Raw genomic sequence first — 25,825 nt, 5'->3', positions numbered from 1 at the left:
TTGATTATATCCTTCTGGAATCATACATTTCTTTTTCCTTGCCACCTTACTAGAACCTGACTCAAAACTCCAGATCCCAGTGTACTGATACCTGGTACAGTTCATAAGCAGGGATACAACTTGGGATGGCCATCAGCATGATTTCAGTTAGCTGGATGTCCACTTATGGGTGTGATCACGTGTCCCGTAGTCCAATAAAGTTTGTTTACAGTCACCAGTCCTGGCTCCCTCTGTTGTGTGGTGGTGTTTAGCTCTACTTTACCCCTAACTGTCTTCTAAGAGCTCAGTAAGTGGTGGACGTGTAATAATGCTGCTAGACAATACTGACATCCCATGGTTTGGTAAATTTTCTGGTTGGGCACTTGTCAGGTCCTGAGGGTCCTGGTCTACAGAGGCTCAACCTGTCCTCTGTCTGTGCTTCTTATACTGAAGTGAAGTTCTCTGATCTATAATTGTTGAATTACCTACAGCTCTCTCTCTTTCTCTCTCTCTTAAAACATGGGAACCACTACATTCAGGATAGGGATATTAAAGCATATTTAATTTTGTAATGTGTAACTTCTGTAAATTTCAATGGTTGCACGTTTACATGCAGGGGAGTAAGTGGGAGCTGATGCTCATAGGGAGCTGGTTTTTAAGCTGGCTCCTCACGAGCACTGGCTCCCGCCTCCTCTCCTGCACTGCTGCTATGGTGATGGTGGGGAGTTGCATGTAACAGGATTAACTGATGAGTCCAGGATCATCAGTTTAATCGTGTACATGGCTACATGTTCACATCCCTAATTCAGGCATAACTGTTAAATGTAGAACAGTGTTTCTCAAACTGTGCTCCGCGGAGCCCCAGGGCTATAAGAGACATCTCCAGGGGCTCCGTGAGGTTGACAAACTGGAAACATCGATAGGTACAACACATACAATCAGTGGACCGCTGGGGTGCCACATACATTTTTACACATATAAAGGGCTCCGGAGTTCAAAACGTTTGAGAACCGCTGATGTAGAGGATTTAGTGAATTAAATGCTGTCAAAAATTCTTCTCCTTTACCTTTTTAAACTTCCTTCAGGATCTTGGATCTCAGGTTGCTGCCTCCTCTCTTTCTTAGAGGTTTCTCTCTGTTAATGCCACATCTCGTTTTCCCATAAGAGATGGTCTTTGAGGAAGGACTTCCCCATCATCATTCATAGTGAATATGGACTGAAGGTATTTATTTATCTTCAACTCCTTTTCTAGTATTAATTGTCTTCTTTAACTCTTTGGACTAGAGAAACCATCTTGAGTTGTATGCATTCTTATTCAAACATTTCTTATGATTAGTCATAATATTTGTAGCTATTTGCTTCTTCATAATTCCTCTTTTTCCACCATATATCTTCTCTTTTATGGTTTGTGCTATATTTCTACTTCTTAACTATGCCTTTTTGGCTCTTGTTTCACCCTGGAAACATGCTCTTTCTTCTCCATCTGTTTTGCTGCATCCAGTGTTCTTGTTGGATTTCACTAGCTAATGGGAGTCAGGAATGGCCAGCTTTTGGAGGAAGAATGTCCAAAGGGAAAATAGTGCTGTAAGAAGTGTTGTTTGGGTCTTGCTAGACACTTGGAGTCAGTAGTGATGATAGATGTCTCTTTACTGCTGTGATATGTGTCGTCTTTGAAAGACCCAGAAAACCAAGGTCCTGATCACTTGTGCTAAAGATCTTATAGCACTTTTTCTTATTAAAACAGTATTGATTGCAGCATCCTGAGCTCTAACTCTTCTTTGGTTAGGGCTACCTAGAAAGCACTTCTCTCGCCTGGTATTTTCCAGAATGAGCTGTTCAGAAACATATACGTCGATGGTATCAGTAAACTGCTTCTCCAGAATACTCCCTTGGTTTACTACTATTTGTGCCTGCAAAATTGCAGGCACAAAATCAAAGGCTCAGTACTGGCCAGGCTGAACATTTCTCCCTATAGTACTCCTTGTGTGAAAAACATCTACACTTTAAATGGGATGGAGAAGGAGGCCTTGCTTCCGCACTCCTTCCTAAGTCTCAGAATGAGTTTCGGGGCAGTAGCTTTCTTAGATTAAGATCCTGGTAGGTATGTCAAGTCTGTTATTGCTTTGATCTATTCCATAGGAAGACAGTGGCTTAGGGGAAACAATGGCATTACAGCAGACACAGGCTTCTGTAAAAGCATTGAATCTCATTTTTTCTTTCCCTCCAACTGAGACATTCGTCCTGTCAGTTGGAATAAAAAAGGACACTCTATATGAACTTCCTACCAGATTTTAGCTTCTGCTGCTCTGAGATAGAAATGCCTCTTAAAACATTGTACTCAGAGTGGAGCATAAATCATCTACGAGTCTCCTCCGCTTCACTCTGTCTTGAGACAAAACTTCTAGCTGACTCCAGGAGTACCTCAGTGGTTGTCTCAGTAGATCTTCTCCATGTAGTCTGAGGTCTTCCTTTTTTGCATTTTCCTTGCGGGTTCCATGTGAGAGCGTGAAGGACTATGCTGGATAATAGTTTTCTGAGAGTGTGGCCTAGTCATTCCCACTTTCTTCTCTTGATTTGAATGTCAAGTGGTTCTTGTCCTGCTCTATTCCAAAGATCCTTATTTGAGACAAAGTCTTGCCATCTGATGTGAAGAATGTACCTCAGGCATCTGTTTATGAATGACTATAGCTTGTGATTTGAAGACTTTTTAGTATGCCAGGTCTCACATCCATATAAGAGTACACTCTTCACATTTGTGTTGAAGTTTTGCAGTTTCATCTTTGCAGATATTATTCGTGAACTCCATATGGGATGAAGATTCTTGAATGTAGCTGTTGCTTTCCCTATCCTAGCATTGATACCTTTGTCTGTTCCTCCTTCTTTGCCCATAATACTCCCCAAGTAGATGAACTGCTCTGCATCTTCTAGGTCCACTCCCAGAGTGATGGTAGTATTGTTGGACTGGTTGATCCTCATTGTGTTGGCCTTTCCCTTGTTAACACTCAGTCCAATCATTAAGGCAGTTTTGTCTAGTGTTTTATCTGTATCAGAGGCAGCAGCATGGGGTGACAGGCAGCCAATCCATGAGGGAAGCTGTTTTTTAAACTCCCTCTGATAGAGGTGGTACCACCGAGTGGCACTACAAAATGTACTTGCAGGGAGGGAAGAGGCAAGGAAGAAGAGAAATCCGTGTAGTCTATAGCATTAACTGAAACTTTTGCTTATTGGTTAATCGCCTAAACTATTACATCCCTAGACAATGTTGGATGTTTTCTACAGTAGTTGACCTACAAGATTCCTTCAATGAGATGTGAATCTTGAGACTAAACTGTAATTGAGAGAAAATGTGGCATTAGTCATAAAATGCTCTATATCCTAGCTTTTAAGATTCCCACAGTAAGATGTTTCACAGGATGGCTCAGACTGTATGTACAGTCTCATGGGCAATAAAAAGGTGTCATATGAAATAGAGGAGGATCCATTCCTTTTTTCCTTCACAGAAAGTAGAGTGGATTTTCCATTGACAGAGAATTTATTAATTATGTTAAGTGATTTTTATTTGGGGAATTCTCAGTGATCACATTCCTCAATGCCATCATATCCTTTTTCGACTGATATAAAAAACTCACTACCTCTTGGTGACAGGCCAAAGTGCCATTCACAGCTCGAAAACCTGGCAATTTCCATTTAAGCAAAAGAATGTGAATTGAACTTACTATACTGTTGAAGACAAACTTAGAAACTTAATCTTCCATTGAAGAAGGTAACTGTGTTATCCTGTTTTGCAGAAGAGCCAGCTGAGGAAGAACCATTGTAATTTGCCCAAGGCTATACATAGACTTACTGGAAGTTCCTAGCTCCTTTTTCCTCTGCTAAAACCTATGGCCTTTTCATTTTCTGGACTACACCACTGAGTCTTTATATTTTCCATATCCAGAATTGTTGTATTTGTGAAAATTTTCCTCTGTTTTTTGGAAAGGATTTGAATTGTGTTCAGAGAGGAACACATAGTGCATGATGATAGGCCTGGGGGTAGCCAAAGACACAATAATATGTGATAAGAAAGTAAAGTTTATATACTGCAATGTTCTGGATTGGCACAACTTTGATGTGCCATATGAAACAGAGACCCCAATTCACAGAGACTGACACATGCTCATAATGCTAGAAGACACTACTTTGTTATTTAATAGATTGTTTTAAAAAGTAAGCACAGTTAAGACTCAATTAGATCCCCACTGCATTTGTGTAGAGGCAGTTTACACAGAGTTCCTAGCAAAATGGCTTTAGAGTGGTAGTGGGAAGAGCCAAATCTTGTTAATTCTCTTCTTCAAATTGTTTACTAGATGGGTGCGTGGGCTAGAAAATAGCTTTTAAAAATAGCTGTGATGAAGTGTTGGATGGTGGAATGACTAACCAGAAGAAACCATAATCGTCGTCACCCAGTTCTTTTCTTTTAGGGAGATTTTATAAACAAGAAAATGGAACAAATTAATATAGGAGGGGAAAAAAAACTCACCCCAGTTGGGGATGAACCCTTTGTTTAATATTTAATCATAATACCCTACCCAGCTGCACCAGTGCAACCCTCATTGTTCAAGTGCTGTACCTGAACAGTTTGGGGGTTGCTCTATACCAGTTGAGTATATCTGTGGTAGGGGCTTGTACTGGACTAGCTATATTCAAGACCACCACTTTCATACAGTGAATTGTGGTACTGCTCTGGGCTCTGCACATCAGTGTGCATGTGTCATTCAGAGCTCAGTCTCTGTCAGTGGCAGCCATAGGTGCTAATTCTCAGAAAAAAATGGTGGGTGCTCAGCATGTCCCTTGTAAGCTGCTTAGAAGAGATTCAAATGCCATATGATTAGCAGAGCGCCCAAAGCTAGATTTTTGGTTTCTCCTGGTGGTGTACATCAACGTATACCTCAGTGAACATAAAAATGTATTCCGCACATGGATGGAAAAGATTAGAACAAACTTTGGTGCTCAGCATTCACTGGGCAACTTTCTATCAACACTCCCTCCCCAACATCTCCTATCTTCTGGTGGGCCCCACAGATCAGCACTTACCCTTCCCTCCAAACATCTACTGCCTGTTGCAGATCAGTTGTTTAGCAGCTTCAGGAGGTGTTGGGAAAGAGGGAGGAGGAGCCAAGGAGCAGCATATTGGAGGGAGGAAACGGAACTGAGCAAGAAGAAGTGGAATTGTCTGGGAAGAGGCAGGGGCAGGGCGGGATGGGAAGAAATAGGGTGGGGTGGAGCACTTCAGAAAGTGGTGTGAGGTTAGGGACTGGGTGGAGCTGGAGGAGAGCACCTCTAGCAGATTAGAAAGAGAGGCTGATTTGTCCCAGTCCCCTCACTCCACTTAGGGACATCTCTGACTATACTTGTATAAAAATCCTAATGTGAACAAGCCTTGGGACAGACCCCAGCACACCAGAACTGATCAGAAATGTTACTATAGAAGTTCAGTCCTTAACTCTTATTGAACCCTTAATGGCCAGTCTCTGGTTGCAGCATCTTACCCATTTCTCCCTTATACTCTGTGCCTGGCAGCAGGCGGGGCCTCAGTGTTAATGGAATTCTGTGCCTATTCTCCATCTTTGTAAAATGTAAATCATCCTCTTTGAAGTCTCTCTCTTTATCCTTCTGAGGATGGGGAAGAGAGGAACCCCTAATGGGAAGGTCTCGGGGCAAAAAGAACCCAAAAAGAAGACAGCTCTAGGAGCAGAACTGCTGAAGAAATTCCCCCTGGACCAGCTGGAAAACAGGCTGGAGGAGTGGGGCAGGGCAACAATGAGCTGCTCTACAACCTTTCAGCTCCACTGAGATTTGCACAAGGGAGGGATATGGAGAGGTCCTGAACAACACTATCACTGAGTCAGAAGCACAGTAGGCTGTATGCCTAAGTTCCATCTGTAACATGCTATGTAAACCTCCACTTTCATTGAAAGAAATTTTTTTTAGCCCTGTGGAAGCAGAGAAAAGCTTTGAAACCATAGAATCGTGGCATTGGAAGGCATGAACCAAGTGTAACCAATACAACAACATTGGTTGAGTGTAAATAATCTCCAGCAGAGGGAGGAGCAGCAGCCAATAGAATCAGGGAGGAAGATGCCTCCTCCCATGTCATTCTCACATTGTACCAGGTCTCCACTTTTGTATGGGATGAGGCCTAGGTTTGTCAGGGGGATTAGTATGCTCTACTGGGCTGCCCTTCTTTCCTCTGGCCTTTTGGTTCCACAGATTAGATCAGAAGAAAAAGGTGGTACAGGTTGAACCTCTCTAATCTGGCACTCTCTGGTCCAGCAACATTCATGGGCCGGCATAATTTCAGTTAATGAGATATCCACGTATCATGTGTGTGACCAAGTTTCCCGGGGTCCCATAAAGTTTCTTTACAGCCACCCGTCCTGGTTCTGAGTGTTCTGTGCTGTTAGTTAGTTCTTATTTACCCCTACATTTCTTCTAAGAGCCCAATAAGCAGTGGAAGCGTTAGTAACGCTGCTAGGCAATATTCTTCTCCCATGGTTCAGCAAATTCTCTGGTTTGGCACCAGTCAGGTCTCAAGACTGCTAGACTAGAGAGGTTCAACGTGTAGTGTATTTCACATGCCACCCACTAATGGCACCAAAACGTTATTTAGTATATATGATGCAGATGTTCATAGTATGATTTCCTTCTCCTTTCTTAGGTGACCTACCCCAGTTACAGCTGTCAGTGGCAAGCCCTTGGCATAGCTGTGCCTAAACAAAGACATAGCGTAGACAGGAAAAGTCAGTATAAGCCATGATTTCCACTGTTCCAGGTGACTACAGGTTCAAGTAGATGAAGTGCACTGGTGCTAATTGTAATTATAACTGCTTTCCCTGCCCACACCAGGAGTTCTGCAACTAGTCTGGCCACCAATCACTGAAATCCCCCAATATAGACAAGACTTCCATACTTTTATCAGCTGTATAGTAGCTAATGTTGAAACGTAAAGGGTCAGAAAATATGTTTAGGAATATGTTTTAATTAACAGGAAGGCACTGTGGTCTCTGGGATAAGGCACCAGACTGGAATTCAGAAGCAGTGGGTTCAATTCCTGGCTCTGCTTCTGGTTTGCTGGGTGACTCCAAGCGAGTCATTGCCTCCTCTTGTGCCTCAGTTACCCCACCTGTAAAATGGGGATAATAGTTTGTACTTGATGGGCAGAGCATTCTGAGGCATATGTGTGAAAACATTTTGGGTAGAGAATGAAAAAACAGTGTTTGCTAGTTGTGGGTAATCCTAGTGATGTTTAACTGTGCATTAATTAAAATCTGTTGGCTTATCATGTTTTCTAACACTATATTTTCTAGCCTTGGCAGAGCCTAGGATGGCAACTTGGCATTGGTTAGAGTTAGCAGGGATCAAAGGAAGTAGCTGCTTTTGAGTGTTTTCTTCCATGACTATATCACCATGAATAAACAAGTCAGTGCACTGATAAAGCCTATGTTTAAGCCTTTATGGAACAACGTGTGTGGGAGGGACAGAGAGGAGGATATTTGTCTTGACTGTAACCGGAGCTTGATTGAGTAAGGGCCTACTATTTTGAGGCATTTGTCTTGTTTTCCAGAAAATCAGTTTTAACCTTCTCCCCAAAAAGTAATTCTCAATTTGATAAGATTGTGAAGAAAATATTCTGTGGAATGTGTCTGATTTGTAGAATAGCCCAATCTGAAAAAGAGTTTGGAATAATAGCCCAATCATCCTCCTCGTTTCTATCAGGTGTTACCTAACTAAACTCATTTCCATAGTGTAGACAAAAGCTTATGAGTCCTCCCCCTCCCCAGCATCCCTAAATTTAGTAGTTAAATCACAACTGACTGATTGTTGCATCTTTCTGACTTCCAGTTGGTTAAGTGCAGTTTGGTTTCTGATGTCCCCTACCCTTCTTATAATGCTGTGGTCAGCAGCTGTGATCATTTTTGGCAAAAGGCCTATTCTACACTAAATCTAAGAACTGAGGGGGCAATAATTTTTGATGAGGGGGGCCACTCCAAGAATTTGATAAGTGGTCAAGGGACACACTGTTCCATGATATTAATTGATATGCGGGGTCTGGGATGGATATTGAGTGCAGAAAGTCACTTAGGATACGGCAGTGTGGTACAGGATGGGGTGTGGGATCTGAGAAGGTGTTTGAGTTAAGGAGTGGGTTCTGACCTGGGCCAGGAGTCTAGGATGAAGGAGGGTGGTGTGGAGTCCGGGAGGGGGTTCTGAGTGCAGGTGGAGATTCTGACATGTTGGAGGGGATGCAGATTCTGAGTGGGGGGTTGTGACCCAAAGGAGCAGCCTAGAAAAGGATGCAAACTCTCGGAGGGGGTTGTGATCTGGGGCAGGAGTGCAGGGTGCAGGGATTTGGGTTGTGACCAGGAGTAGGGTAATGGAGTGCAAGGTCTGGGAGGAAGTTGTGACTTGGACGACAAGTATAGGAGGAGGTACAGGATCTGGGAGGGGTGTATGGGTGAAGGAGCAAGAGTGCAGAGGGTTTGGGTTAAGTGGGGTAAGGATGCTTGAGAGTTTGCAAAGATTTGGGGGAGGGGAAGAGGCTGGGATGCCAGAGGCAAGCTTTGGCTAGGAGGTGCTTACCTGGGTGGCTCCCAGCCTGCAGCCCTGCCTAGCAGGTTACCCAGTGAAGCAGGGCTTTGTGTGCTAATGTGAACATTGTGGCTGTATCTACATTGGTGCGATCTTGTGCAAAAGCCGTTGCTTTTGCGCAAAAACTTGCTGCCTGTCTACACTAAAATGCCCATCAGAGCTTTCTTGCGCAAGAGAGCATCTACACTGGCAAGAATGCTCTTGTGCAAAGGCACATGCCAGTGTAGATGCTCTCTTCCGCAAAATAGTTCTTGCGCAAGATTATGCCAGTGTAGACGTAGCCTGTGAGTTTGGGGGCTTCACATGCTGCCTGTCCTGAAAATAGGCAGCTATGGAAGCTGCAAGATTGTGATGGAGATAGGGGCAGCATGCAAACCCTCTCCCCGCCACCCTCCAGACTCATGGCATTCAGAAAGGTACTGAGCAGTGGGTGTAGGTGGGGAGGCAGGGAACTGGGCTGAGGCTCCTGCTGTGTCTGCGAGCCAGATCCAGTGGCTTGGTGTCCAGAACTGGAGTGCAGGCTGTATTTTGCTTGCTCCTGCCTAAGAATAATGTAAATTCTTCTGAGCCAGGGATTTTGGGCTCAGTGCTTAAAGATTTTATTTCAGTGGAAGTTAGAGCCTAAATAGATGTTAGGTGGCTAATTCTTCTTGAGCATTCAGCCTCTCATCATTCTATTTGATTTTAATGAAACAACATGCATTTGGGGCTGTATCCAAAATAGTAGTGGTTACACAGTTGTGTGACACGGAGTCAGTCACTTCCTTTCTCTGTGTTTTGAATTTCCATCTTTAAACTCTGTATAATAGTATTGTTCTTACAGAGGTAATGTGTCTCACAGTGCTTTAAGGTTATAGGGTGACAGATGCCATATAAAACCAAGTATTTGTTCCTTTTATTGATAATGATCTGCACGTTTTCCTTCTTTGTGATCTATAAAGAAGGTCTGAAAGAATGGTGATTAAGACTTTTCCCCCTGTTGTTTGTGTTTGTCTTATAAATATGAAAAATAGTAAGTCTGACCTCATCTGTTTTTTCTGGAAAATTAATGATATGCCTCAAATAAATGAATTATGAATTTTTTTCTGTACCCATAACTGAGGGAGTTTGGGGATTGAAACTTTTTGAAAAAGCCATATTGTTCTTAGTATGTCATTTGCATGAAATAGATGTTAATGAAACCTATCAATCAGTTTTATATTATCTGAATAAAATTCACTTCCCTAGATGTATGTATGAGTTATCAGGTATTATCATGTTCTAGTCTAATCAGGTGATCACTAGTCCTGCCAGGAAGACTGTTTAAACTATAAATTCATCAGGATAAATATTTATTTTTTCTATGTCTTTCAGATGCAACAAGAAAGCCCAGCTTAGACAGCTTCTCATCAGATTCCTGGTTAGACATGGATGAAGACTCTTGTGATGCTCATACCCGGGAGGAGAAGGAAGACAATTTGGATAAGAACACAAAGGCCTTGGGTGATGGTTCCTCCTCACCCAACAGCACACACTCTGAAGGGAAGGAGGTTGCAGGGAGAAAACAGAAAGCCACAGTAATGAGGTACCTCAAAAGAACTTTGTCTAATGAGTCAGATGACAGTGTAAAGTCAACAACCCCCACAGACTATCCGAAAACACCGACAGGGTCACCAGCTACAGAAGTCTCAACCAAATGGACTCATCTTACAGAGTTTGAACTGAAAGGTTTGAAAGCCCTGGTAGAAAAGCTTGAATCTCTCCCAGAGAGCAAGAAGTGTGTTCCAGAAGGCATTGAGGATCCTCAGGCTCTTCTGGAGGATATGAAGGTGTGCAAAACTGCTTTTAATGCTATAAAACAGTGTTTCTCAACCAGTGATATAAGTACCATCAGGGGTACTAGAGAGAAGTCTGGGGGGTATGTCACCACAATTGAAATTTGGAGAAAACTGAATTTTTTTTTTTACTTGTTACACCCAAAAATTTCATCGCCCTCCTGGCTATGATTAAGTTTGTTTAAACAAATGCGTTGCAATGGTAGAAAAAAAAATTGTCTCTCTGAAAACTGTAGGTACTGGGGGTACTTATAATTTAAAAAAAAGGGGGGGGTACTTTACTTTATTAAAAAAAAAGGTTGAAAAACACTGCTATAAAATCTATATTCCATAGGCCATGTGTCAGGGTGCGCACTCCCCACTGTGCCTTAGTGCCCCCTGACTCTCCTCATCTAGCCCCTCTCAGGGCAATTTACAGTCTGTATGGGTTGCTCATCACTGGCATTGGGGTTATCCCTACTGCCCCGCTTACCTAGCCTGCATTGTAATCCGCCTCCGAACCCTGGGCCTTTCCTCTGGCCCCTAGCCAGGGAGAGTCTTGGCTGGCCCTCTCCCAACCCTAGCTGGCTATCCCCAGCTGTTCTCCCTCCTGGGAGCCCCTGCTTCCTCTGCAGTCAGCCTTTCACTGGCCCTCCCTCTCTAAGCAAACTGTGCCTCTATATAGCTGCTGCCTGGGCCCTCACTAGCCCTAACGGCCTCAGCTGACCTCAGCTGACCTCTCTGGGCTCAGCCCCCGCTCAGGGCCTGAGTCTTGGCCTTAAAGGGCCAGTGCAGGGCAGGCGCCCTGTCACACCATGGTAGGCCTGTATTGTTATGCAAACACTTGTCCTCAATGTTAAGGCAACCCACAGAAGCAAGCGCTGGAATATATTGCTTCTTTCCTGATCTGAATGCCACTCAAATTAGGAAGGGGAATGTTGCATGGTTGGCCTTGTCTTCATAGACTGCTTCTTCATATTAAAGATATAGACAAGCTGTTAGGGATGTAAAAGTGTAGTCGATCAAATGATTAACGCTCTCTCCCCTCCCCTCCCCTCCCCTCCCCGCAGCTCTTAAATTTTTTACTGGACTGGCCGACAGACTGGCTCAATCCCAGCTCAGGCCCGGTCCTGGCAGCAACCCCCATTGCAGCTCTGCATTATTATGGGACTAAGGAGCTGTCATATGAGCAGGCTGTCTCAGTCCCCGTTCCTGTGCCGGGTCCCAGCATCAACCCCTGCTGCAGCTCTGCATGAGGAGCACTGCAGTAGTTGTTGGGACCTGGCACGAGCCAGGACCGAGCCAGCCTATCCATGTGCCAGCTCTTAAAGTACTTCTAATGCAGAGATGCAGTGAGGGTAGATGCCAGGACCTGGCTTGAGCCAAGACTGAGTGCTTGCAGAACTAGTCCTTGTTGACTAATCAACAGAATTATTGGCAACTACAGGATTAATGAATTACACACCTCTTAATACACCTACAATCTGATCTGTTTAATCATGTCCATTCTGGTTGTAACTGCCTTCAGTGTGACACAAAGTTTGTGTACCCTTGCAAGGTAGTTCATGATATATGCCAAATGCATAAACATATCTAGATTGAGTCCTGTTTTATATGTATCCATGTATTTTAATGTGTTTTTAATCCACTCTGCTTTCAGGTATATCTGATTAGCTGACAAAAATGAAATTTTCATTTCAAATTTTTAAATATTTGATCCCGGTGCAAAAACCAGACCCAGTTAACTTTCTGAATGTCATTTTCTTTCCATAGTTCCCCACTTCTCATTTTAATTTCCTCTGTTGCTCTCTGCCGTGTGATAGTTATTGCCTACTGGGTCTTTTCCTTGTATTTAATAGAATAAATGAGTGGCTGCTGAGACCAAAGTAGCCTGTAGGTCAGGAGACAGGCCATCTTTGGTCTGTCTGATGTAGTTATTCAGGAGGCAGTCGCGATTTACTGCCGAGGTGTCCTCACAGGTCTCTGGCTCCGTTGGTGATGATAACCGGAAGGCTGCTTGTGTGTATGGTCACTGATGTGTGCTGTGTCGACTTGTGCATTTAGTCTCCATAGCAGACCCCAAGAGAACCCCCAAAGACCCACAAACCAGATAAGGATCAAAGGTGCCATGCTGGGTTTACTGTAGAGCAAAGTACACTAATAGTTGTCAGTAGGCTCTACTGAACCACTACACACATGTACCCTGTAGCAATGGAATGACTCACTCGGGAAATTTCCACTGTCCCCATGGTCATCCAAAGACATCACCTTATATACAGGTACAACAAATCACACCTTACTGCTGATGTATCAGGTTTCCACTCTCTGATGTTACTTAGATACCACCCATCACTCTGTACCTCATGGTTTGATTAGATCATCTCTATCCATCATGCTGTTATTTTAGACCTTTTTTTGAATCTGGGTCTGTATCCTTGGGGAGTGGGTACCAAGGCCTTTTTTAATTAGTGGTGGTACCATGTGATTTCAACTTACAACCAGTACCAGTTATCGTTCTGCACTCGGTACCTAGCACCAATTAGTGTTTCATACTCTCAGCCCTGTTCGTGCCAAGTTCTGTGAGCTGGGGCCTGCCTCTTGCTCACAGCTTAGCTTTGCTTTATGTTAGCTGTGTTTTGTCCATTGTTAGCTAGGCTTCGGGCCTCAAACCAGGCTGGTGCTGCTTGGGCTTATGTTTTAGGCCTTCATCTTACTACATTTGGGTTAGCCCCTGGCAGGCCCTCACACTGCCATATTTATCTTTGCCTCTGCAAATATGGGGATCACAGCTCCCGTTGGTCGCGGATCACTATTCCTGGCCAGTGGGAGCTGCGAATGCCTGGACCTGTGGAGGTGTAGATAAATATAGTGGCAGCAGCCTGCTAGGGGCTAACTCTGGTGAACCACCTCTGTTTTATTGCCTACCCCTGTTGTAGGTAATTGACATAGCTTCTGAGGTTGTGCAGGTGTGGTGACCTCATGTTCTTAAGGGACAAAGAAGACATCTCAAGAATAGTCAAAACACCTAATTTTCAAAATGGTCCTTGTTGATTTTAGTTCCAGCTCTGTTCCAGAGTTACTCTGTCAGCTATGATAAATGATTTTATCTCTGTGTCTTTGTTTCCTCTTCTGTAAAATGGGGGTATTAATTCTTCTCTTCTTCACAGATATGAAGTCTGAAGATTAATCCATTAGTGTCTTATGATTCTTTATTATTTTATTGTTTTCATTTTTAAATTCATGTTTGAGTAGTTTCCGCTAGAAAAAGACAGATTAAAATTTCTGTAAGCAGAAATTACAGATTATAAATTCCATACTGTATAGCCTTATGATAATCATTTGCTTTGATTTGGAATCATGAGTTGTAACCCCTCTCCTGTGCTTCGACCACTGGTATTGTTACTTCCAAGAGCAATGTGGTTTTATTTATTATTCTTTGCACCACAGAGTAGAGAAGATGTGTCCCATTTATCATGGCTTATGTAGCGCATGTAAAGAAAAGTGTTTGTTTATATAGTAAAAGAATAGGGTATGTACTTTCTCAACATAAATTGTCACAGCTGCTTAGAAGCAGTTACAATGCCATTTAAATAAAAAGGCTGTAAACATATAGGCTACGTCTACTTTACGAGTTTTACCGGAAGAGGCAGTGCAAATGAAGTACTGATTAGCATTTTCTCGTGCTTCATTTGTATAATCTCTTCCAATCATTTTTTCACATGAGGTTTTTGCATAAAAACATGCGGTGTGGACGTTTCCTTTTTGTACAAACCCCATTTTTGTGCAAGATCCTTATGCCTCTGGAGAAAATACTAATCAGCACTTCATTTGAATTGCCTCTTCTGGCAAAACCTGTAGTGTAGATGTAGTCATAGTGTGTAGCACAGCCATCTTCCACAAACTTGGAGCCTGGAATCATAATGCATGGTACTCATTTTGGTATGTCGCTGAGAGTACAATTCTGTTCAATACTTTTGGAATTGTTACTAGGTATATATTTGAGTGTTTGCACAGATCATGGTAGCTGTTTTATGATTTGCAGCCATCTCATTTGAAATCTGAATTATGTCCTAAGAGCAGGAGTTGAATTGGGCAGAGAAGAAAGATTGTGGTATTCAGCCAAGCTCCACAAAATCCAGGTTCCACTTACAAAATAGTCTTCATCCTTTAAAATGCCAAACTGAGATGTTATTTACAGTAAATTGTGCAGATGTTCAAAATACAATTACACATATCAGCTGTCCCTCGGTGGTGGTTGTATATACCCATAGACTGTGCTGAGTCCTTTGGCTTGGTTTCTTCTTCCTAGAGATCAGATGTTTTGCTAAGATATTTCTCTTTTTGATTGGGAGGAAAAATAAATGGCAATATCTCCCAAATTTCATTCTCTTGGACACCAAAATGAAATGTCACTCTCAGTAGATTGTGCAGATTAGGGATGTCAGCATGTGGATGGCTACACAATTAACCAATAAGCCTGGATTTATTAGTTAATCCTATCGTCTTCACACATTCTCCCCTTGCTGTGTCTGTATCAGAAGCAACAAGGCTGTGGGAGATAGGAGACAATGCTTGTGGGGAGGCAGCTTTTAAGCTGGCTTCCCAGGAACATTGGATCCACCTCTCACCCCCCCCCCCCCCCCGAATCCTGAAGCTGCCTCTGTTACCTCAATATGTGTGGGGAACAGGCTCTGCAGACCCACATCTTTCCCCCTGCTCCCCACTGCCTCCTGGAGTGGCAAATGAGTGCGGGGGAGTAGGAAGGAGTCAGTGCTGGAGGAAGCTAAACTTTGATGCAGTTAGCATGTAACTGAACAGTCATGTATCTTACAACCCTTATGCAAATTTTAAATACCATCTTTGTTCTTTCTTCAGCTTTGATCAATAAGTGTAACAGACAACCATGTTGACATTTAAATGAGCATAATTGAGGAGTTAACTTTTCTCTGAGATAAAGAGGGTCCGTTAACATTTCTTGGAGTGATTATTCTATGTTGTTACATTCTGAAAGTTATATTTGCAACCATGATATGTGTAAAGACTTGATTTTTAAATGAAAGGTAAATTTCTAGAGATCAAAAAGGCAGTTAGGGAGAGGTGTAGCTAAGGGGAAAATTAAGCTCTCTGTACATCTGCCTTCTTGAATTTGAAAGACTATGAGAGTTTTCAGTGGCAATGTTAAGGTTTAAAATGAAAGGTTTTCGTCAGGCTCAGATTTCAATAAAAATAGAGCACGTTCCAGGCTGGGAATTTGGCAGGCTACTGAGAGGTCTTGGTTATCTCATGCCTCAAGAAAATGTTATCTAAGAGGAAACTAAAACCATGGGAATTTATCACCACAGACAGCCAAATACAGAGAATGCTTTTGCATTATTAAAAACTAGAGATTCATCTCAGGGGTAGTCGTGTTTGTCTGTATCTGCAAAACCAAAAAGGAATCCTGTGGCACCTTCAGGACTAACTGCATAAACTTTTGTGTGTAAAACCCACTTCACCAGATGAATTGGAGTGGAAGTTACACAGGCAGGGACACACACACAAACACGCGTGTGCACACACATATAACAAAAGAAAAGAGTTACTTATCAAGTATAGGACCAGTGTTAACAAGGCCACTTCACTCAGAGTGGATGTTACTCACTCTGGTGGGGAGGTGTGAATACAAAGAGAAGGAAAATTGCCTTTGTAATGAGAGAACCAATCTAAATCATTCAGTCCTAATTTGATTGCATTAAATTTGCAAATGAATTGAAGCTCTGCTGTTTCTCTTTGTAGTCTGGTTTTGAAGTTTTTTGTAGAATGATGGCTACTTTTAATTCTATTAATGACTGTCCATGGACAGGAGTGTCTAGGAAGGTTAATGAGAGTTCTCCTGGTTTATGTATGTTACCTTTCTTGATATCTGATTTGTGTCCATTTATCCTTTTGGCACAGAGTCTGTCCAGTTTGGCCAATGTATATGGCAGATGGACATTGCTAGCGCATGATGGCATAGATCACATTGGTGGATGAGTCCCTGATGTGGTTTATATGGACATCCAAAGCAGACCCCTTTGCAGCAGGCCCTGTGGGGCTGAAGCAGCTTCATACGAAAGGCAGGCAGGGTGCTGCTCTGGTTAACTGGTGGGGGTTGGAATTGGTGAGCATCACCCTTTAAGGGTGCTGCTTACTGGTTAACCTTTCACATTCCTACACACAACCTGAAGCAAATACTCACCAGCAGCTACACCACAGAAACACTTACCAAGGAACCTATCCCTGCAATATACCCCATTGCCAATTCTGTCCACATATCTGTACAATAAAGACCATCAAAGAACCACATCAGGTTCTCATCCACCAATGTGATCTATGCCATCATCACATAACATAATCTTTAATTAAAATTAATCTTTAATCCTTGGAGACTCCAGGTCAATCCTGGAGGGTTAGCAATTCTAGGAGAGTGAGAGTGGAATTGTTCTGTGAATATGCCAGAATGAGTTTTTTCACAAAGAGAAAGCAAGAACATTTCTAATTTATTAGGCATCACTGCTGTGCTTGGCTTGAAGAGTCTTTGAGTGATTCCAGCTTCTGATGCTGCCAAGAAGGCTGTTGCTACCTGGCATCATTACAAGTTTTGCTCTTGTTCCTGTGTCTACTAAAAGATCCAAGTTTAGGGTCTTTTCTGAGGCCTGGATTTTTATTTTTAAAAGCATGGGTTCTCAGACTTTCTCATTGTATGGACCCCAGTAGTCTCATATAGCATTTCCCCTCCAAGACACAATTGCATGGACTCATTCCCATCCCACTGGCAATAGAATAACCGCTCTAGGGCAGCTACAACAATGATTTACATAGGAAGGTAGTATTAGGGAAATAAGCAGCAGAATCATCACTATGTGACCAGCCAACACTCTATGGATCAGAATTTGGGAACCATTATTTTTCAGTCTTTTTCTCTGTTGATCAGCTGCTCACAAGGAGATGCTTTCTCTATACATGACAGATCAAACAATATTTAGGGAGGCATTTTTAATTGACAGATTTTGTGCAGGAGCATTAGTGAGCCTTTGCTTTTTAATGCATACTAGAGGGTTGCGCCCCCTGCTCCCCACACCAACCCCCACTTTGTGGCTGCTACAACCCCGCTGTGGCTGATGGGAAATTACCTTACACTCTACCCTTCTTCCTGTCCTTTACGGTAGAGGGTGCCCATCCAGATAGACTCTCCATAGGAGGTGGTCCCTTCCCACAGAGGGCCCTCCAGAGGAAGGCCCCTTTTCCAACCCCATACTCCACTACCCAGAGAGACACCAAATTATCGAGAAGGCACCCTCCTCCCCTCTGAGACTCTCTCCTTCTCCATAGCATGCCCCCCTGGAAGGAGCCTTGTTATGAGAGGAGGTAGCACTGCCCAACCTTGTGCCAGGGCCTCCCTGGGAAGCAGTGGCCCCTCCCCTCTTCCAAAGCTGGTTCCACCCTCTCCCAGCCTCCTCCACAGCTCTCCTTCCAGCCTAGCAGAGCCGCAATAATGTTATGTTGCTCTCACATCCCTGCTGCTTTCCATCCAGCTGCTTCTGGCCTCAGTTCTGCTTCCTGGTCCAGAAGCAGAACTGGGGCCAGAGGCAGCTGGATGGGAAGTGGCGGGGATGGGGGGAATGAACAGCAGAGCTCGCTGAACTCCCTGCAGTCTCCTCCACCAAGGTGCTGAGAGGTTACCAGGCTGTGGGAGCTGGAGCCTGGCAGCAGGTGGCAGAGCGGGGAACTGGAGGTGCTTCCTGACAGGGCCCCAGAGCGTCATTAAGGAGCCGCCCTTGCCCCCGACCCTCTTATGGGGGGGCAGGAGCCAGCGGGGAGCTCAGGGCATTCCATAACAAAGGGTCAGGAGACCGATTGGGCTGGGTCTGGACCCCTACCTTCTGGGGCCCTCCCCTCCCTCGCGCCCAGCTCCAGACCCCGCTCAGAGTGGGGAGAATTGCCCCAGCCTCAACAGTGAAGGGTTCCCATCCTGCCTTGAGTCAGGGATGCCGCTTCTCCTCTGACTCTGCTGAGGCTGAGGGGGGGCAAGGCAACCCAGATGACATTACTCTGTCATCCCACAGGAAAAAAGTTTTATATATGAGAGAGATGTGTATGTCCTGTTTTAGGGTGCATGCAACACACTCCACCATTTTCTGCTAGATGTAACCTTTCATCTCTGACTCTAGGTCACTTGTACCAATCTTATTTGGTAGTGATTGAAAGTGGTCACCACCTAATAGCTATGGAGAGACTTCTGAGCTCAGCTCTCAGTGGGCAGGTGTCCAGGTCACAAAACCACAGCCACTGCTGATACTAATTGACCCCCTTGTTGTCAGATAAATTAAGGATTGAATTGAGGGTGGAGCTGAGCTCTTCTCTTTCCTGGATAGAGCCACATTGGTAAGGCAGCATGGGTAGCCTTCCTCTGGCTCTGTCGGACTACATCTGTCTTATTGATAAATGCAATTTCAATCTCTAGAGCTGTTAGTTTGATTGTGGTGTCCCCGTTTAATAGTGTCACATGATTTAGGAGCTCATATGATCTATAAGGAACTTACACAAATTTCGTTTTCAGTTTCCCTTCTTACCAGGAAAACTAATTACTTCACCTCAAAGAGTCTTCTACTTGATTATCAAATAGTTTTCATGTTGCTAATTAAGTTGTACTTGCAATATACTTTAGTAATCCAATCTCCTATTATTTGACTATATCCCTGCATCTGATAGGAGATTTGAATTGTATATGATTTACCCCAACTGGTTCTGTGAAATGTCTCATCACTGAATAGTTTGTTTCACCTGTTTAATTACCCATATCCTGTTTTCCACAGAGCACTGTCTCTCTGAAGCATAAAGAAGACTAAAATGCTATATAGAAAAAAATTCCCTTAAGTTAAGAAATGAACCTGCTATAATATGCTTTTTTTAAAACATAGAAGAGTTTAATTTCAGACATTCCCGATACAGCAGAATCTTTAGATATCCCTTCAGAGATGTTGTCTCTTTATATCAGGGGTGGCAATAATTTTATAGGTGGTCAAGAGCCTCATTCTTCCATGATATTAATGAAAGATGTACAGGGTCTAGAATGGAGGTTGGGTACAGAAGGAAGCTCAGGGTAGAGGACCAGGGTGCAGTAGGGAGTTTGGGTGAAGGAGGGGGTTGTGACCTGGGCCAGGTGATAGGGGTGCAGGGTCCAGTTGGCTTATAGGTGCAGGAGAGGATTCTGACCTGGAGGAAGGGTACACGGGTTTTGGGTTGTGATCTAAGGCAGGAGGGGTGTAATCGTGTCATTGATGTATTAAGGTCAAGATTTACTGTTGTGGTGTCCTGACAGGTCTCTGGCTCTGTCAGTAATGATAACCGGAAGGTTGTGTGTGTGCTCAGCGATGTGTGTTATGCTGACTTGCACAATTAGTCACCACAGCAGACCCTGAGAGAGCCCCCCCCAAGACTACAAATAAGGATCGAAGGTGCCCAGCCAGGTTTATTGTTAAGCCAAATACACTAATAGTTATCAGTAGACTCTGCCAAATCACTACACATATGTAATCTGTAACGATGGGAATATATACCCTGTAACAGTGGGATATCCCACTGCCCCCCCAGCTGGACAAAGACTGTCCCCTCAAGAAACAATTTTATATACAGGTACAAGAAGTTACACAACACTACTGACATGTTAGGTTGCCACCCTCTGATGATACTTAGATACCACACATCATCCTGCGCTTCATAGTTTGATTAGAACCTCTCTATCCATCGTGCTGTCATTTTAGACACTTTGCTAAACCTGGGTTGGTATCCATGGGGAGTGTGGATACTAAGGTCCTTTATAACGAGCTGGTGGTACCTTCTTTTTGGAATGTGCTTTCAACTTATGACGAGTACCAACTGTTTAACAGTCGGTACCTGGTACCAATTACTTGTCTACACCTGGGCCTGTTATCAATTTGTGTTTTACACTCTCAGCCTTGTTCATGCTCAGGTGTGTGAGCAGGGGCCTGCCTCTTGCTCACAGTTTAGCTTTGCTTTATGTTAGCCAACCTTTGTCCATTGTTAGCTAGGCCTCAGCCCTCAAACTAGGCCTGTGCTACATAGGCTTTTGTTTCAGGCCCTCTTCTTACTACAAGGGGGTTGTGACCTGGCACAGAGGATTGGGGAGGAGAGTCTTGAAGAAGGTATGAAATGGGTGCAGAAGAGGATTCTGACCTGGAAGAGAGGTACAAGAAGGCGGTGCAGAGTTTTGGAGGGAGTTGTGACCTGGGGCAGAGATGCCAGAGAGGGTGCAAGAATTTGAGTTGTGATCTGGGACAAGCGATTGTGGTGCAGGTTCCAGGAGAGGGTATGGGTGCAGGAGTGAAGGGTGCAGAGGGTTAGGGTTGTGACCTAGGGCAGGGGTGCAAGATGAGGGACAGAGTGTTGGAGGGCAGGAAGAGATGTAGGGTTCTAGGTAACTCCCAGCCAGCAGTCCAGCAGGTCTCTCAGACAGGTTCCCTGCCAGCTCCATCCCTTCGCACACCATTCAGAGCAACTGTCTAAGGGTGGGACATGTGCTTCTCTGAGTGACATGAGACAGAGAATCTCAGGCCAGTGAGAGATGTGAAATTGTGCTGGGCGCAGGGGCAGCACGTGAAGCCTTTCCCTCCTCCACAGCTTCTGGCACTTGGAGAAACACATGGCCCCTTCAGCTGACCTCCCTGGACCGCATATGAGGGCAGGGCAGGCAAGGGAGCCCGCCTGAGGCTCCCACTGGGTCATAGGCTGGACCCAGCAGCATAGTGTGCCAGATTTAGCCCACAGGCAGTATTTTGCTTCCCCTGCTTTAAACGAGTAGATTATAGAAAAGCTATTTGTGTAACATGTAAATAAATGATAAACAAAAATTACCTTAAAGGAAGATTAAAGATATAAGGAAAGTCCAGTCATATTGTATCAGATCAAAGGTCCATCTAGCCCAGTATGTGGTCTTCTGACAGTGGCCAATGCCTAGTGCTTCTGAAGGAATGAACAGAACAGGTAATCATTTAATCCAACCCCTGTCACCCATTCCCAGCTTCTGGCAAACACAGGCTAGCAACATCGTTCCTGCCTAAGAGTGCAAAGTCAACCACTCGAAAGTTAGGAAATGCCAGAATTAAGATTTCCTATGAAACCTCAGTTCTTTTTCGAGTGATTGCTCATGTGCATTCCCATATGTGTGTGCCTGTGTGCTGAGTGTACAATCGCCAGAAGATTTTTCACTAGCAGTACCTGTCAGGTTGGCTGAGGTGATGCCTCTCAACATTGCATATAATACCCCTGCTGACCTGACTCCCGCCTCAGTTCCTTCTTTGCCAATGATGGTTGTTGGAGCTTCTCACTTCTTGCTTAGCAAGTAGTTCTTCTCTAGTACTTCCTTTCACAAGTTCTTTGTAGTGTAGCTAGAGAGGCTCAGAGGGATAGCCATGTTGGTCTGTAACTATAAAAACAACAAGCTGACCTGTGGCACCTTACAGCAACAAATTTATTAGGTCATGAGCTTTAATGGGTAAAACCCACTTCATCAGATGAGTTAGAGTGGAAATTACAGACTACAGAGTGTATAAAACAGCAAAAGAAATTACCAGTCAATTGTAGGCCCAGTATTAATGAAGCTAATTAAGTCAGGGTGAATGTGCCTCATTCACAGTATTTGGTGCGGAAATGAAATTGCCTTTGTAGCGTGTTAACCAGTTAACGTTAGGAATGTTAAAAAAGGGTTTCATTGTATAATCGTGTAACTGCTGAAAACGTACACGCATCAGCTCCTGCCTGCTCCCTCTGCACTTATGCCTCTGTATCAAAGGTAGCAGTGTGTGTGTGGGTGGGGTGAGTACAGGAGGCTCTGAGGAAGTTGGTACACACAGGGAGCTGGCTTGAAAACCAGCTCCCTGCATACACTGGCTCCTGCCTATCAAAGGCAGCAGGATAGTGCAAGGAAAGGGGGGAGGGAAGGATATTGCATGTAACTGTGAAGGTTAACTGATGACCCCAAGCTCATTGGTTAATTGTGTAAACAGCTACACTTTTCACATCCCTAATTTAAGATCTTTATTCAAATCTAAGTTGATAGTATTGAACTTATAAATGACGTCCAGTTCAGCTGACTCCCTCTGTAAACTGTTGCTAAAATTCTTTTGTTGAAAGATGGCTAATTTATATCCATTACTGAATATCCCAGGAGGTTAAAATGTTCCCCTACAGGTTTCTGCATACCTACCATTTCTGATGTCAGATTTGTGTCCATTTATCCTTGGATGCAGAGAATGCCACGTATATTGGCCAAACTGGACAGGGGGCATTGCTGGCACTTAATGGCATACATCACATTAGTGGATGTGCTGGTGTATGAGCTTATCAGGTTAGGTCCTGTGATGGTGTTGCTTGTATAAATATGTGGACAGAGTTGGTAATGAGATTTGTTGCAGGGGTAGGTTCCTGGTTGAGTGTTTCTGTGGTGTGATGTGTGGCTGCTGGCAAGTCCTACAGACAGCCTCTTAACCTGGTCTGTGGGAGTGGGGGATCATTTTCCAGGATAGTTTGTCAATGATGCATTCCAGGGGTTTAAGCTGGGGCTATAGGTGTTGACCAGTGGTGTTCTATTATTTTCCTTGTTGGCCTGTATTGAAATAGGTGATTTCTGGGTACTCGTCTGGCTCTGTCAATCTGTTTCCTCATTTCTACAGCTGGGTATGTAAGTTTTAAGAATGCCCGATAAAGATCTTGTAGGTGTTTGTCTTTATCTGTGGGCTTGGAGCAGATCCAGTGTATCTTACGGCTTGGCTATAGACAATGGATCCTGTGATGAATCCTGCATGCAACCTAGAGGCATGTAGGTAAGAATAGCGGTCAGTAGGTTTCTGGTATAGGGTGGTATTTATGTGACCATCATTTATTTGTGCTGTAGTGTGTCCTGGAAATTAATCTCTTGTGTGGACTGGTTCAGGCTGAGGTTGATAGTAGGGGGTGGGAAATTGTTGGAATCCCTGTGGAATTCTTCAAAGATCTCAATCTTGTGGGTCCGTATAATGATGTCATCAAGGTAGTGTAAATAGAGTAGAAGTGCTAGGGGAGAGGGTTCTGAAGAAATGTTATTCTAAGTCAGCCATAAAAATGTTGGCATGTTGTGGGGTCATGCAGGTTCCCATAACAGAGCTGCTAACTTGAAGGCATAAATTATCCCCACATGGAAATTGTTGTGGGTGAGGACAAAGTCACATAGCTCAGCAATGAGCTATGTGTCATGATTGAGAATATTGTCCTTGACATCGTGTAATCCATCCACAGAGGCAAAGGAGGAATTTGTGGTGATGGTGCAGGGTGACTCCAAAGTGTCCAAGACAGTTATCCTTTGACTCCATGGGCTTGGCTATCAATACTAAGAACACGGGGATTGCCATCTACTGTAATTGTGGCTGCAGTTTTACAGCCTCCGAGCTGAGATTCACCGCACCATCACAGACCTGCCTTTCGATGGTTTGGGTGTTTCCATAGAGAAAATGGACTCCCAACTTCATAAACCTGAAGAATTCCAAAGTCACTTTAAAATCCCTTGGGATCCAGATGCCCACCTCCCGGTGCCAGGTTTTTAGGCCACAATAGCTTGCACACTTTTTCTTTAGCCCTCCCAGACAAGATCCAGGATGCCATTGGGCATAATAGTCGGAAGGGACCTCCTTGCTCCTTTTTCATGCAGTGCTAGGGTGCCTGCAAATAACCCCATGGGCCCCAGCATCACTTTGAGGGTATGCCCAAGGGCGGAGCACCAGACACTATGTCCTTTTCCTTTTGGGTACCATTTGTTCTACTTTTATGGTGCCTGGATTCAAGTAACCTCAAATTGTTGGGTCCTGAACATGGTCTTGACAGTACTCCTGGCATTTCTGTATTTCCAAGGCCAAAGGAATTCAAATGCTTTCATACGAAAGCTTCATTTCTGTGTGGTCTCCCTAGCCTCCATTATCCCTTCCCTGGATCTGGAGGACTGGTACACCACCCTCAAACAGAAAGATACATATTTTCACATTTCTAGTATCCTGACCCACTCCTGATTCCTGTGATTTTTGTAGTGGTGCTCAGACATTACCAGTTCATGGTGTTGCCATTTGGCCTGGCAATAGCACCAAAAGTCTTCACAAAGTGCATGGTGGTAATGACGGCATTTCTACAACGGAATTGGGTGCAAGTTTTCCTGTACCTGGACAGTTGGTTGATCAAAGGCAGATCAAGAGAGCAGGTGCTCTGGCATGTAGACCTGGTCAAGGCCACATTCTCTCTTCTGGGTCTCATTCTCAGTGTGCCAAGATCCACTCTCTTTCCCATGCAATGAACAGAGTTCATTAGGGCCCTTCTTGATTCTACTTGGGTAACCATTTCCTTACCTGAGTCCTGGTTTTAGACCATGGCAAGCCTCAACTCAGAGCTGCAAAGGTGCCGTCTTTCAACAGTGTGCAATTGTATGAGGCTTCTCTGTCTGCACCTGGTACATGCATGGCTAGCGTCAGTGTTTGTGCCATCCAGGGATCCCCTCGACTATGCAGTCATGGTACTGCTGGCGATCCTGTACTCCCTCGATTGGTGGATACAGCCCCACACAGTGTATGTGTGGGTCCCCTTTGCAGGGCCACAGTCAGAGGTTTCCTTGGTGACAGACACTTTGAACATGGGTGTGGGACAAACCTGAACAAGGTACGCACGCAAGCCCTCTGGTTGATCATAGACATGGGCTTGCACATCTGTGTTTGGGAACTCAGGTAGTCTGGCTCACTTGTCACGTGTTTCTGCCTCCTCTGCAGTGCAAGCGAGTCCTGGTAATGATGGACAACACCAAGACGATGTTTTATATCAACTGAAAGGGTACTGCTCCCTTCTCTCCCCTGAGCTGGGAGGCCATGTATAATTATGAGACCTGTATAATTATCACAATATTCACCTGTAATATGGTCAAAAGGGACATGACAAAGCCACTGTACAGATGTCTGTATGTTTCTGTCCTTATGCATGACAGTCCATTAACCTATTGCTCTGCAAAAAGTTCCCCCGTGGTGCTTTAAACCACTTTCACATATGGCCTGCATTTTCCTGAGAGGATGTCTTACTACATTATCTGGGTACGTGCCACTGCCTGGTGTGTTCAGGCAGTTAACTGGGCCAGGATCTAGATCTTGGCTACATAGCAACATCACCATGTCAGTTTGATATTTACAAAAGGACAGCATGTGTAATTAGTTTGCGTTATTCCATGTGCATTTCCTATTAAAACCAATCAGTGTGTTTGAAGATCCTTTTATATACTATCTGAAATTTCTAATGATTAAAATTCTACTCTGGGGACTGGGAATGCCTAGTGTCTATTGTTATCTAATGACGTTTTTTCAAGAAGTTAGTACAATAAAAGATCA

The 25,825-nt window shown here is 44.0% G+C and overlaps 1 protein-coding gene across 14 annotated transcripts in view; it reads left to right on the top strand.

The window, feature by feature from the left end:
• The window catches only part of KDM2B (lysine demethylase 2B), a 219,159-nt gene that overhangs the window by 121,254 nt on the left and 72,080 nt on the right, over nucleotides 1–25,825 (top strand). For all 14 annotated transcript variants that reach the window (XM_075898614.1, XM_025177937.2, XM_075898620.1 and 11 more), the window contains one exon: nucleotides 9,961–10,415. In XM_075898614.1, the coding sequence (XP_075754729.1) occupies nucleotides 9,961–10,415 (455 nt within the window). The remainder of the gene's footprint in view (nucleotides 1–9,960; nucleotides 10,416–25,825) is intronic.

This window comes from Pelodiscus sinensis, chromosome 15 (genome assembly GCF_049634645.1).
Source record: "Pelodiscus sinensis isolate JC-2024 chromosome 15, ASM4963464v1, whole genome shotgun sequence".
Lineage (NCBI taxonomy): Eukaryota > Metazoa > Chordata > Testudines > Trionychidae > Pelodiscus > Pelodiscus sinensis.
The sequence above is the reverse complement of the archived record's forward strand: the minus strand, read 5'-3'. Positions and strand labels throughout refer to the sequence as shown.